The sequence below is a fragment of the Pelodiscus sinensis genome, chromosome 7 (genome assembly GCF_052426305.1).
Source record: "Pelodiscus sinensis isolate ZL-2025 chromosome 7, ASM5242630v1, whole genome shotgun sequence".
NCBI lineage: Eukaryota > Metazoa > Chordata > Testudines > Trionychidae > Pelodiscus > Pelodiscus sinensis.
The window spans coordinates 40,909,175-40,924,007 of NC_143058.1; the positions used below are offsets into that span (position 1 = coordinate 40,909,175).

Sequence of the window (14,833 nt, forward strand, 5' to 3'; positions counted from 1 at the left end):
GTTTTCCACACTTTGTGTTGCTCATTACTAACTCAAATGGACAAATTCCATCAAACAAATCACCCTCACCACTTTCTACAGCTATTTCATCCAAGTACTGAGTCAGCTCGCCCCTGCTTAATTTGAAATCTGGCATGATCTCAGCAAAAGGCTGTACAGCAATATAAACACAAAAGGACACAACCAATTCTGCTCTAGATAGTTTTGGAAATTTGGCCCTTTTTCTAGTTGGATTTTTAGTCTAAAAATCATTGAATTGTAACTATAACTCTGCTTTATAGACTGATATCTGAAGTGGTAACATTCTATTTATCTGAATCTCAGCTGTGAAATATCAGTTTGAATAGCAGATGTGAATGATTTTATAGATCTCTTTAGGTAGCATTGAAGTCTTATTTTAGTCTATTTGAGTAGAGCTGGGGGCTTTTTCAGTATTCCTTCAGCTTCCTAGTTTTCAAGCTAGCAAATCACCTTTAAATTCTATATACAATGGAAAAAACACTGAAATTATGCAAACACCAGACTATTCAGGTGTCAGTCACCTCAGAATTTGAACTCCAGTGTTAAATGTGATCATTCCATACTTTTTCAGTTCAGTGTCAGAATGCTAACATGATCACATATATTGCAGCAGTGCTGTATTTCTCACCCTTTCAAGAAGTTATCTGAGTGTATTCCTGCATTCTGTGCAGAATTTTAAGTCCATACATGTGGGAGTTTTTCTCATTGTTATTGCTATGTTAATGAGCCTGGGCCTTCTGCATATTTAGAAGTGTAGGAATCTGATGCAGTGCCATAAAAGCCAATGAAGAGTCTCCTGCTGATTACAGTGGGCACTGATTCAGGCTTTTATACTTTGAGAGGGCATCAATATGTGCAGTGCGAAGTGTAGAGGAAGAGACTGTCTCATCTTCCAGAAGCATGAGCTCTAAAATAGACAGCTTTGTTCAGCTACATCAACAATCTCAAAACAATGTGGAAATCTTTGCTAAACTATCAAGCGATTTAAAAAAATGTGATTAATCATTTAATGTTTTAAAAATTCAGTTTTTTGCACTGTTAAATAATAATTGAATGACATTTATTTAAATATTTAAATTTAAATGCAATTTTATTTAAATATTTTTGCATGTTTTCTATATTTTCAAATATATTAATTTCAATTACAACACAGAATACAAAGTATACAGTGCTCACTTTGTATTTATTTTTGGTTATAAATACTTGCACTGTAAAAAAAAAAAAAAAAAAAAAAAAGAAATTGTATTTTTCAGTTCACCTAACACAATTACTGTAACATGAATTACTTTAACATGAAAGTTAAACTTACAAATGTAGATATGTCAAAGAACTTTAAGACAATGTGAAACTTTAGGCTAACATTCAGTCCTACTTTTTGTTCAGCCAGTCACTCAAACAAGTTTTATTACAAATTGTAGGAGATAATGCCTTCTGTTTCTTCTTTACAATGTTGCCTGAAAGTGAAAATCAGCATTAGCATGGCACTGTTGTAGCCAGAGTCATGAGATAATTTATGTGCCAGATGCACTAAAGATTTGTGTGTCCCTTCAACTGTCATTCTAGAGGACATGCATCCATATTAATGATTGGTTCTGCTAAATAACGATCCATAGCAGAATGGACTAATATATGTTCATTTTCATCATCTGAGACAGATTCCACCAGCAGAAGGTTGATTTTCTTTTTTTTGGTGGTTCAAGTTTTTGCATCAGAGTGCTTACTCTCAAGACTTCTGAAAGAATGCTCCACACCTTGCCCCTTTCAGATTTTGGAAGGCACTTCAGATTCTTATACCTTGGATTGAGCGCTGCAGCTATTTATAGAAATCTTACATTGGTACCTTCTTTGTATTTTCTCAAACTTGCTGTGAAAGTGATCTTAAAATGAACATGTGCTGGGTTATCATCTGAGACTACTATAATATTAAATATATGTCAGAGTAGGGGTAAAACAGAGCAAGAGATGTACCATTCTCCCCCAAGGAGTTGTCACAAATTTAATTAACACATTTCTTTTTTAATTAGCATCATCATGGTCATGGAAGCATGTCCTCTGGAATGGTGACGAAAGCATGTAGAGGCATATAAATGTCGAGTACATCCAGCACATAAATACTTTTCAATGCTGGCTACGAAAGTGCCATGTGAACACCTGTTCTCACTGTCAAATGACATTGTAAATAAGCAGTCTGCATTATTCCCATAAATATAAACAAACTTATTTGTCTTAGCAATTAGCTGAACAAGAGGTAGGAATTGTAGGATCTAAAGTTTTACATTGTCTTGTAACTGCACTCAAAAACAAAACAAACAGAATCTACATTTATAAGTTATACTTTCACTGTAAAGAGATTCCACCACAGGACTTGTATGAGGTGAACTGAAAAACACTACTTTCTTTATCATTTGTACAGTGCAAATATTATAATAAATAATAAAAATTAATCACTGTGCATTTTGTAGTCTATATTGTAATTGAACTTCAGGGAAGAAAAGTATTTTGAAGAGGATTGTGGATCGAGAAGTGGTTGCTTGGTACAAGGAGGGATTCCAGGAGAGCCAGCATGAAAGAATGCCCAGAAATAAGTGGGAGATGCAGGCAAAAGGTGTGGATGGGGCAGCAAGCAGCAGGAGAGACGTATGAATGCTCAGGTTAAAGCAGAGGTGGAGAACTACAGGGCTTTGATAGGGAAAACAAAAAGCTGAACTCTGATGTAGAGGGCAAAAGGAAGCCAATGGGGGATATTTGAAGGGATGCGCTCTGAGTATTGGATGATTACTTTTAGCAGCAGTGCTTTCTGTGGATAGGAGGAGAGCACTGATTGATGCAGAAGATGGAAGGAAGTGCAGCAATCAAGTTTTGGTGCAGGAGCTATCTGAAGTACAAATATATCAAAGGATACGTCAACACTGCAGGACTTAACTCAAAATAAGCTACGCAAAATTGAGCTACATCAATTGCATAGCTTATTTCAAAATAGTTTATTTCAAAATTGAGAGCATTTACACAGCACTTACTTCAAAATAGAGCACTCTTCCTCCAACTTCCCTTACTCCTCATACAATGAGGGTTACAGGAGTTGAAGTAAGAAGTCCTCCAGCTTGACAGTATTTTGAAATAACTACCTGCTGTGGAGACGCGGACTAAGTTATTTTGAAATAACGCCAGTTATTCCAAAATAATGTTGCGGTGTAGATGTACCCTAAGAGAATACAGTCATGAACGCGGAGAATGAGGAACAGAAGGAACAGGAAGGAGTGCTAGCTTAGTCAAAAGTCGCAAAGAGTTCCAGGTGGAGGAGTACAAAGAACAGGTCCTCATGTGTGGCCAGGAGAAGGTTATGAGTACCTTCAAAGTAGTCTCTGGGTAATGGAGGGGGCAAAAGCCAGAAGACTGAGGATTCAAGAGAGAGCTAGAAATGAAGAAATGGAGGCTGTGTTTATGGACAGTAGGCCCCAGGAGGTTGGAAACCACAGGAGAAGGAAGGAGATGGGCAGTAGCTAAAGAAGAACGTGCAGTCATGGGCAGTGGGGAGAGGGAAAACAGTAGTGTATTTGAAAACTAAGAGAAAGGAGAAGAGGGAGATGCTAGAGGATGTTTCTAATGCCATGTTTAGAAATGATCTCCAAGAGTTTGAAACTGGAGTGATCGGGAGAAACAATTGGTTGGAATAGGGTAGAGGTAACAGGTAACTCTTGATGGATTTTTGTTTTGAAAATCTAACAATTCAGTGGTAGAGAGGAAGTGAGGTCACTCATTAGCAAAACAATGTGAATCTTGTTGTATTTGATCAAAATGTGGCTTATGTACATTTTAATTGCTCATCACAGCTCAGGCAGAGCGTAAGACTTTTGCAGTTGTCAACATAACTGGAGTAAACTCTCTCCATCCCTCTCTTTTGCAGGCTGCCAAAATGGCAAACTATTGCAAGTGTCAAAAACTGAGTGACCTCCTGTTCCTTATGTTTGCCATTGTCTTCATCGTCACTAGGCTTGGCATATATCCTTTGTGGTGAGTACACCTGCCCCCTTCCTCAGGTACTTAGCTCTCGACTAGTTTGAAATAAATGCATTACAGTAGAGTGCCAGCTGTATGCACTGGCCTGTGTCTGACAAGCATTAAAGAAAGGTTGCAGAGGTAACTAGATGACCTTACTAGGGTATGTCTACACTACCCCGCTAGTTCGAACTAGGAGGGTAATGTAGGCATACCGCACTTGCAAATGAAGCCCGGGATTTGAATTTCCCGGGCTTCATTTGCATAAACTGGGCGCCGCCATTTTTAAATCCCTGCTCGTTCGAACCCCGTGCCACACGGCTACACGCGGCACGAACTAGGTAGTTCGGACTAGGCTTCCTAGTCCGAACTACCGTTACTCCTTGTGGAATGAGGAGTAACGGTAGTTCGGACTAGGAAGCCTAGTCCGAACTACCTAGTTCGTGCCGCGTGTAGCCGCGCTGCATGGGGTTCGAACGAGCAGGGATTTAAAAATGGCGGCACCCAGTTTATGCAAATGAAGCCCGGGAAATTCAAATCCCGGGCTTCATTTGCAAGTGCGGTATGCCTACATTACCCCGCTAGTTCGAACTAGTGGGGTAGTGTAGATATACCCCTAGAGAAGATCCTAGTAGGTTACTGCTATAGAGTGTCAGGGCAGTCCACACAGGCTAGATAGTAAAAGTTAGGGAGCAGGGCCTGAACTGGTTTTAAAGCAGAAGTGGGCTGGAGACAGCCAGATACAGGTAAGTGTGTGGAGACCAACAGGTGACTTGGGCGCTAGTTAATTTTCAGCACATGCTTTACCACTTTCTTTGTCTGAAGGAAAACACAGAAAACCAATGGCATAGGAGTCTGCCTGATAACAGAGCGGCTGCCATCCAGGATTGTAAAGCTTCATGCCTTTTTCTCCTAAAGCAACTGGGAATGAGTGTGCTGTGGAAGCAGCATATGTGCTCTTTGGGGAAGGAATCCTTTCACTTCTGAAAACACTGTGTCTAATTTGGAAGTAGCACAGCTGTTTCCCAAGGGAGAGTCCTTTCCAGTGTGCTTTAAAGCTGCAGTATGAAATGCTATCTCAGTCGTGCACATGAAAGGAGCAGTCCCATTATAAAGTGAGCATCTTGCCCAGGGGAGGAGTTGGTGAGAGAGTTCCCACACCACCTCAGTTCATTCATGACCCCAAACTCTTGATTAGTGATCAAAAGACCAGAACTAACCCTGTCAGGCAGCACACTTTAGGGATGCAGTGAAATAACACTTCTGTCCATTGTGTTTGGAGAGCACAGTTAATACCAGGATGCAACGGTAAGCAGAATTCTTAGTAACCCTGCAGAGAACAACCAACACAAATGTCATTACTAGTTGACATACACAAATACCAATCCTGCTGTCACCCCAGATCCTTTTCCAGTCCAGTAAAATGAGATCTTTGGGGGCTTGTTAATATGAAGGCAGGATAAAGGCAAGTTACCTTTTGTGAGTCATCTCAGCAGCTGTGAAATGCAGAAGACTCCATTAGTACTCAGAGAGTCCAGAGGTGCTATGCTGATCTCTGTGCTTTGAGCCAGAGACTCCCCATGAATTCAGTAACCTCAGAGATTTTAAAAAACAAACTCAACAGAAACCCAAATCCTGGGTTGAAGCTTTCAGTGTTTTTTGAGGATGGGATTGGTCTGTTTTTTTAAGATGATCTTTTTCCCCCTTTCCCATCAAGGTTTCTTAGTCACACGTTACATTTTACTAGGATGGAGCACACAGATTCCTCCCACCTGCATGCTACCAAGTATACAGCAGAGCCAGCATTTTCCATATGGTTTCATCCTCCCATGTATTTGTTTAAATGGGAGAAACGGTGAAGACCAAATTTGGCCAAAAGAGATACACCAGATGACTGACTAAATAGTCATGATATGGTTTGTCCATGATATGGTTCAGTTTGAACACAAAATAGGTCTCTGCAGACAAATTCAAGAAGAATTGGTCCATCAATGGCCCTTAGCCAGGTTGGGCAGGAATGGTGTCCTTAGCCTCTGTTTGCCAGAAATTGGGAATGGGCAACAAGAGGGATCACTTGATGATTTCCTGTTTTGTTCATTCCCTGTGGGGCACCTGGCATTGGCCAATGTCAAAAGAGAGGATATGAGGCTAGATGGACCTTTGTTCTGATCCAGTATGGCCTTTCTTATGTTCTTATTATCTGTACTGCTCCAAATGGAAATTGAATGCATTTTCCTCTGTGTGATTTGCCTATAATGCTATTAAAAGAATAACATGTTTACACTCCTTGAGTAGATAGCTGCCTAATTTGTTTAGCCCTCACCTTAAGTCTTTAATAATATTTTAAACCTTGCTCTGAGATATTTGAAAAGCCAAGAGGAGAATGCCAGCTTGAGATGTAGGTCTGCCATGTTTTTCAAGGACAAAGGGAAAACACAAGCCACAGATGACTATCTGTAATGCTTTTTAAATCCAAACATTTACCAAGCCCTGCTTGTGCTTGCTTTGGGTGAGATGAAGACTGATTTCACCCAAAACTCTTTTCCAAATATTCACCAAATTCACTGGAGTTAATTAGTTTTTTCTCAAGGGAAAGTGGCTATTCAGAAAATGTCTTTCTCAAGGCATGTGAAAATAAGAAGGGTCCAGTTCTGCCTGTCCTTTACCCCCATGCTATGTCACTTGTAACCGGGTCCATTGCTCAGGGATCCTGGGGCGCCCCCAGTTCACAAGCCCGAGCCGCGCTGGGTCCTGGGCTGCCCCTGCTCCCGGCCTCTATCTCACCGCTCCCACGGTCCTCTCCTCTTGGTCGGCTCACGCCGAGCTCGCGGCTCCTGCCGTCCCTGGGATCGCCGGCCTCCCGGCCTCCACCTGTCTGTCCGGCGCCTGCTGCCGGCCCGGGCCCGCGCCGGCCCGTCCCGCTGCTCCCTGGTCCGGCCGCCCGCCTTGGCTGTTGGGATCTGGGCTCCGTGCCGCCTCCTGCCGAGTCTCCCACAGGCCCTGCGGAGGAGGCTGAGAGCGGGACCTCTCCTGCTCTCTCCAGTCCTCCTCCCACCCCGCTCCTCCTGGCCCCCTTTTGAATCCCCCGCTCGGTGTCCGGCCGCCCTGCCGCCTCGGGGTCCTAGCGCCGGCTGGCTATCGCCCCAGCCGCCCTGTGCATGCGCATCGGGCGCGCCGGTTTCCCCCAGCCCCTCTGCTGCCGCGCCGCGCTGGACTCCCGGTGCCAGCTGCTCATCCGCGTGGGGTGCGGGGCCTCGGCTCCGGGGGCCGAGAGTGCGGGGGTGAGTCCTCCCGTCACATCACTCAAGTCAGGTGTTTGGGAGTGTGGGAGTTGGCCTGAAGTGTTTATAATCTGGGTTGAAGATCAAGAAATGAAGCCTCACACCATTTTGTCAAATTTCTCTGAAACACTCCAGCCAAATGTCATACTACACAGCAAACTCTGAGACACCTGAAATTATTGACGGGCTTCTCACATTAATCATGAGGCAACTTTTTATAGGTCACGTCTTAAATTAAAGCCATGGCATAACTGGCCAGAGCCAGGCATAATACACAAAACTTTAGTTTGTATGTTTCCCTGCCCATCTCCCTCTGTCTGACCACATCCCCTCTGCTATTCCACACCAAATTCTAGAATCAGATTACCAATATAGAGCTGTATTATCTAGCAAATGTCAAAAACAATCGAAACACAGTTACAATATTACCATTTTGTGTAGTGGTTTTGCAGTGCGTATCAACATCCTTTTATGTCTAAAATGAGAACAACGTCATCTCACTTTTGATCAGAGCCTTATTTGAATCCTTCCCTATAGAAACAAAGGGCCAAAGCATGAAAATCAGAGGCAAATAGAATCAGGAAGAAAGGTGACTAGATAGTATCATCTTCCTTCACTACAAAGCTAAACACAACTCCTGTGTGCTATTTAACAGTAGATTATAGTAGAGAACATGGCCAGATGCAAAGAGGGAAGATCCAGCAGAAAATGCTGCTTTAACAGTAACCGTAACACTTTAATACAGCTTTAACACTAACAGTTTACCGCCTGTGACGTGATCCTAGTGTGAAGCCCATGGCAGAAATAGATGCTACCACAATATTGATACTGTTTTAGAACTCATATTAGGCTTTATGTTCTAAAATCAGTTAAGAGCAGTGACATTTTAACTTTGAGAACAATCATTATTGTGACTTTATTTAAAAGCTTTTTTAAAAATATACTGGAGTAGTCTAGTCTGAGAAGGCACAGTATCATTATTGGTGGGGAGAAATGGAACTATTTTCATTCGTATTCTCTCTGCTGACTAGTGGGATAGAAGGAGATGACAAAATAATATATGATGTAATCATTATTGTTTGGGTTTATTCTAATTTAACAATGTCTGAGAAGTAGCATTAATAAATATGTTAAACATCTGAAAATTATTTCCGTGCCAACCACACCTAGTGTATGATAGACCCCAGTTTAGTTACCAGTTGTGATTCATTACAGTCTTTACATGCCCATGGAAAGTGATTCAGCATTTGGTGCAAAACATAGGTTTTAGCAGTTATATAAAATATTGCTTAAAGAGTAGAAAAAGTTCAGATCTCCTTTGCATCCAGATAGGTGAAGTCAAATGTAAACATTTTCAGTTTCCTGACCATAATGGTACCTATTTAATTTCTAGATAATTGCATAATGCTCTCAGCCTATTATATTGCTCAGTTGCACCGAAGCCTTGTTGTATTCATTTAACAAACAGGGGCTATCACTGTTAACCTGGCAGTAATTGAAAATGCTCTTTTCTTTCTATTCCAGTGACACTGTACAAAATTTTCTCAAAATATAAAATTTAACCAGTAAAGGGTATTGTGAATGTTTTTAAATTAGATTAAGTAGGTGGAAGCACTTTTGTTTTTTCTGCTCTCAAATTATATTGCAGTGTTAGCTTTCCCAGGAGAAATATAGCCCACCAAGGTTAAATGATTCAAATAAAGTTTGGCATATCTTCTTAATCTGAAATCAACTAACTGATGCCAAAGCTAATCACTGCATGAGCAAAATGGACTCATTCTGGTGAAAATTAATTTTTCTGTGGTATGAGTTTCCCTTTCAGTGAAATGAGATATTTGCAGAGCTTCTAGGAGTGTTCTGTGAATTAATTAATCTGACAAGAATGTATGCTGTCGAAAGCCTTTTACCGTTAGGCCAATGATACCCAAACTTTTTCACAGCATGGATAGCGTTTTAATAGAGAGAGTGTCTCAAGGATCCACTTGTAATCAAATAGCATCTTAGATGTAACTAGCAATTGTTTACATGACAAGATGATATTACCAAACTGAATTATGTATTAATGTGATAAGTGTTTGTCTCGTTTGAAGGAGTTAATCCCCATGTCAAATTTTACTCTTAATTTCATCTTCCCTTCCCATCTCTTCTGTTTTCCCTGTCCTTCTTTAAGCATGCGTCCCTTTGCTGTCTTCCTTTGTCTCGTTCCCTTCTCCCCTGCACATGCTGCCCAGGCATCAATCTCTTGTCCTCCTCCCCACCTGGATATACTGCATGGCCCATGTCCTCAAGCATTCTACTCCTGCAGGTATCTTTAGTTGCACTGGTCCCTGTGGACAGCTTCGGTTTCCTCTCATGTAGAGTAGTTACTACTAGTGCATCAAAGTTGCCTCCTTCTTCTTAATTACAGCTACTTCTACAGGCCTCCTGATAGGAGGAGAGCCAGCACCATGTGCCCAGCCACTTCTCTGCAGACCACCAGTGGTCCAGGGGCCACAGGCTGAAAACAGCTGAACTAGGTGACTGAAAATCTTTACTTTTTTATCCTTCCCTCTCCCTCACCACCACGAAAAAATGCCAAACCAAATCGATGCAAATGTTGTGTAACCACCAAGATTTGTCTGATTTCCCCACTCAGCTGCACTGTTTTCCTAGCTTTTCGATGTTCCCATCCCTCGTGTTTCTACCTTCTCATTCTACCTCCTAATCTGCATTGCCAATCTACATTGCAAGCTTCTCGGGCAGTGATCTTCCTATATGACTGTAAATCTCCTAGCTTGCTGGTGGCAAGCTAAAACTAATTAAGACTAGTACAGCACTTTGGAAATGCTACGTAGTGTGTAACATGGATTTGTTGAGAAGAAATCATATCAGACCAACCTAATAGCTTTCTTTGACAGAGTAACAAGTCTTGTGACTGGGAGAGAAGAGGTAGATGTGATATAAATCAACTGTAATAAGGCTTTTGATATTGTCTTGCATGACCTTCTCATATTTCTCTAGTTTGCTTGTAACCTATTATAAGGTGAGTGCATAACTAGTTACAAAACCATTCAAAGAGAGTAATTATGAGTGGTTCATAGTCAAACTGGAAAGGCATTTCCAGTGGGATCATGCAGGGATCAGTTCTGGGTCTGGTTGTGTTCTATGTCTTCACCAATTATTTAAATAATGCCATAGAGAGTACACTTATAAAGTTTGGACAGTACCAAGCCAGGAGAGGGTTGCAAGTGCTTTAGAGATCAGGATTAAACTTTAAAATGATCTAGACAAACTGGAGAAATAGTGTGAACTAATTAGGATGAAATTACGGTAAGGAGCAATGCAAAATACTCTGCTTAGGAAGGAACAATCAGTTGCACATGTACAAAATGGGAAATGACTGCCTAGGATCAAGTATTGTAGAAAACGAATCTTGGGGATTTATAGTGGATCACAAGGTAAATATGAGTCAACAGTAGAACATTGTTGCAAAAAAATAGAAAACTGGGATGCATTAGGAGGAATGTAGTAAGACTGGAGTATTGTGTCCATTTCTAGGTGCCACATTGCAGGAAAGATGTAGACAAATTGGAAAAAGCCTTAAGAAGAGCAACAACACTGATTAAAGGTTGAGAAAACATAACTTATGAGTGAAGATTGAAAAAATTGGGTTTGTTTAGTCTGGCAAAGAGAAGAATGAGGGGAGGTCATGATACAGCTTTCAAGTATGTAAAATGCTGTTAAAAAAATTGTTTTTCTCACCCTCTGAGGACAGGACAAGAAACAATAGGCTTAAATTGCAGCGAGGGCAGTTTAGATTGAATATTAGGAAAAACTTCCTAACTGTCAAGGTAGCTAAGTGATGGAATAAATTGCCTAGGGAGGTTGTGGATTCTTTGTCACTGGAGATTAAGAACAGGTTAAACAAACACCTGGCAGGGATAATCTAGATAATACATAATCCTGCCTTCAGTGCAGGGGACTGGACTAGAAGACTTCTCCTGTCCTTTGTATGCACTAAGTGCAACTAATGGTGGTAATATTCTGATTATCACATTGAGGTGTTAATAAAGGAGTACTTATATTGCTAAATCACTTACTGTTTTGTGACTTAAAAGTTGACCCGTATCGATTGCTACATTAAGGATTCCAGGGAGATGTGTGTACTTGTCATTTCAAATACAAAACAGTAGTCCTTACAAATTTGGCACCCAGATAAAGTTGCTCCCATTTTTACAGCATTCTCTATAGATAGTATAGTAAATATGAACAAAATACTATAAATACTGTACAAATATTGTTACAAAGGTAACTGTTGTTTTACTGCTATTTATTATGTTATGCATAGATAATACTCTTAACAATACCTTAAGTGTAGTAATCAGAATAGTACTGCTATACAGTAAAGGCAAACGATTGCACAAAACTTCCACCCATAGTATATTAGGGGATTATATTTAGCCATCTTTCCATGTGCATCAAGAGATCCTCCATTGAGGGGTGAGTCTGAGTCTAGGCTCCAGCCAGAGATCACAAGCCTGAGCTAGCGGTCCTGGGACAGTCTTTTATTGCCGTGTAGATATACCATTAGTTCCTAAGCCTCCCTCATGGTGAAAAGGAAGTCCTGGGCTTCACTTACAAAGTATTTTTCATCTTCAATGCATTGTACAAACACTAGCTAATTAAAAAAGAAACCAAGTCACCTGAGGTAATTACAACCTAGGAATTATTTTGGGGAAGTTCTATGGTCTGTGTTCTATAAGAGGTCAGATCGAATGCTCACAATGATCCTTTCTGGCCGTGGAATTTATGAAACTATGAACCTGTCTAGAAAGCCAATCAAAAGTAACTATCCTGGCTAACCAAACCTGATCTGGTCTCTGAATTAATTAGTTCACTGTATGGGCCTTAATCTCTTCTCTCATAAGGTCCAATCCAAGATCACTGAAGTCAACTGAAGTATTTCCACTGACTTCATTGAGACCTGGCTCAGGTCCATATCATGAGCCAGTTATCACAAACAGACCTGTACAAACATCTATTCAGAAAGATTTACCAAAAGTTTATTTCAAATCATTCTTGTTCAATAGCTGGTTCATGAGCTGTTTGTTGTGGCTACGAAGTATCTGAATTTCAAGCAGTATTAGTAGCCATGTTGGTCCCAGGATATTAGGGTATGTCTACATTGCATTCCTCCTTCGAGAGAGGAATGCAAATGCAGACAAATGAAGTGCGGATTTAAATTTCCTGTGTTTCATTTGCATAATGGCGTCCAGCCGCTTTTCCGAAATACTGTATTTCAAGAAAAAAAAAGGTTATTTCGAAAAGAAACTCTTCCTTCGAAATAACCCTTACTACTTAAAAAATGATGTTTAAGGGTTATTTCGAAGGAAGGATTTCTTTTTTCGAAATAACCCTGTGTGGACCGCATTTTTTTTCTCAAAATATGTTGTTTTGGAAAAGCGGCCGGACGCCATTATGCAAATGAAGCACGGAAAATTCAAATCTGCGCTTCATTTGTAATTTCATTTGTCTGCATTTGCATTCTTCTCTCAAAGGAGGAATGCAATGTAGATATATCTCAGAGACAGATGGGTGAGATAGTATCTTTTGTTGGACCAACTTCCGTTGGTGAGAGAGACGAGCTTTCAAGCTTGTGCCAGTACCTCACCCACTTTGTCTAATATCCTGAGTCCAACATGACTGCAACAACTCTACAAATTATTCTGTATTTTTAGATAATAGATTTTGAATGACTAAATAACAATTTTCTCACCAGGGATTTGATTTACAGAGTTATTCATTCTTTCAAAGAACAGAAACTGTAGCACTAGACCTTGGACTTATGACTAATAATTAAAACTAAACAATGAGGAGTCCTGTGGTACCTTAGGGTATGTCTACACAGTAAAGTTATTTTGAAATAACAGCAGTTATTTCAAAATAACTTTACTAGCGTCTACAAAGCCAAACCGCTATTTTGAAATTAATTCGAAATAGCGGAGCGCTTATTTCAAATTTGGTAAACCTCATTCCATGAGGAATAAAGCCAAATTCGAAATAGCTATTTCAAAATAAGTGCTGTGTAGACACTTATATTGAAATAGGGGACCTCCAGCCTTCCCAGGGTGCCCTGGTAGCCACTCCTGCCTCAACCAAGAACACACCTCTCCCTCCCCAGAGCCATTAAAAGGGTTGACTCCGGCCACGGTGCCTGTGCTAGCTCCAAGCCTGCCAGCCCAGAGCCAGCAGACACTGCCCCTGACCCAGTGACCCCAAAACATGAGCCAGCAAGTTACTGGCAGCCAGCCCTCCACCGCTCCCCAGAAGCAGTCTGCCAGCTCCCAGGAGCCTGCCAGGGCCCGGAAAAGGCGGGCGCCTTCCTGGTCCAGGGTGGAGATCATAGACCTTATTCAGGTTTGGGGGGGATGCCCCCAAAGTCCATGATTTCCGTACTAGACAGAGGAACGCGGCCGTCTATGGCAGGATAGCTGCCAGTCTGGTCACCAAAGGCCACATGAGAACCCAGGAGCAGGTTTACATGAAAATCAAGTTGGTCCCGAGAGATCCCCAACCAAGAACCCTGAGCTTCCCCTCCCCCTTCTTCCCCTTGCTTTCCCCCTTCCAGCTCCCTCCTCCCAGGTTTCTCCCTCCCCTCATCCACCCTCTCCTTTCCCGAGTCTCACCAGAGTTTCATCCTCCCCCTCCAGTTTTGTTAAATAAAGAGAGTTTGTGTTCATGAAAATACGTGTATTTTATTTGACATCAGGAAAGGGGGTTAGGAGGAGTAAGTGGAAGGACGTAAGGGAGGAATGAGGTACAAGCCCCCAGTGGGGCAGACCAGGGAGACTCTTAGTGCTCCTCAGGGTAGAAGCTCTCCCGCAGGGCCTCCTGGATATTGACAGCTCCCCCCTCCCCCTCCATGGACCTCCCAGATGGCAGCCTGCAGAAAGTGCAGCCAGGCTCGCAGCAACGCATCCACGAGAAGCACCAGAGTGCCCAGGAGCAGCTCTGGTTCCATGTTGCAGACTGTTATGGTGTTCCGAGTGAGGGCAACCAGAGCACGCAGAGACAAAATGCTTTGCTGTCCCTCATCGAGGTAGGCAAACAAGCAGGGAAACCTGAGAACTGGCTGTCCGGGGTAGTTCCTTTAAGCACAGGCCTCAGATAGCCTCAGGCAGCAGCCACACTAACTCCTGACCTGATGCCCTGCTGGACCTGGTTCTGGCTGGCCTTAAATGCAATTCAGCATTCAGTCAATGTGGATGCGCTATTTTGAAATTAGCAAAACGCTGTTTCGAAATGCATTTTGTGTGTAGATGCGTTATTTCAAAATAAGCTATTTGAAAATAACTATTTCGAAATAAGATATTTCAAAATAACGCTGTAGTGTAGACATACCCTTCGAGACTAACAGATTTATTAGAGCATAAGCTTTCATGGATAATACGGCCACCCCTCAGAGAATCAAAACTAAGGAATGCTGCTTGAATTTCAGATATTTTGCAGTCACAATATCTGAAATGTATTCACAAATAGTCAATGAACCAGCAGTT

The 14,833-nt window shown here is 41.7% G+C and overlaps 1 protein-coding gene across 1 annotated transcript in view; it reads left to right on the forward strand.

The window, feature by feature from the left end:
• The window catches only part of CERS6 (ceramide synthase 6), a 260,054-nt gene that overhangs the window by 221,503 nt on the left and 23,718 nt on the right, over positions 1–14,833 (forward strand). Inside the window, exon 8 of the mRNA XM_006135774.5 lies at positions 3,926–4,032. Coding sequence (XP_006135836.1) covers positions 3,926–4,032 — 107 coding nt within the window. The remainder of the gene's footprint in view (positions 1–3,925; positions 4,033–14,833) is intronic.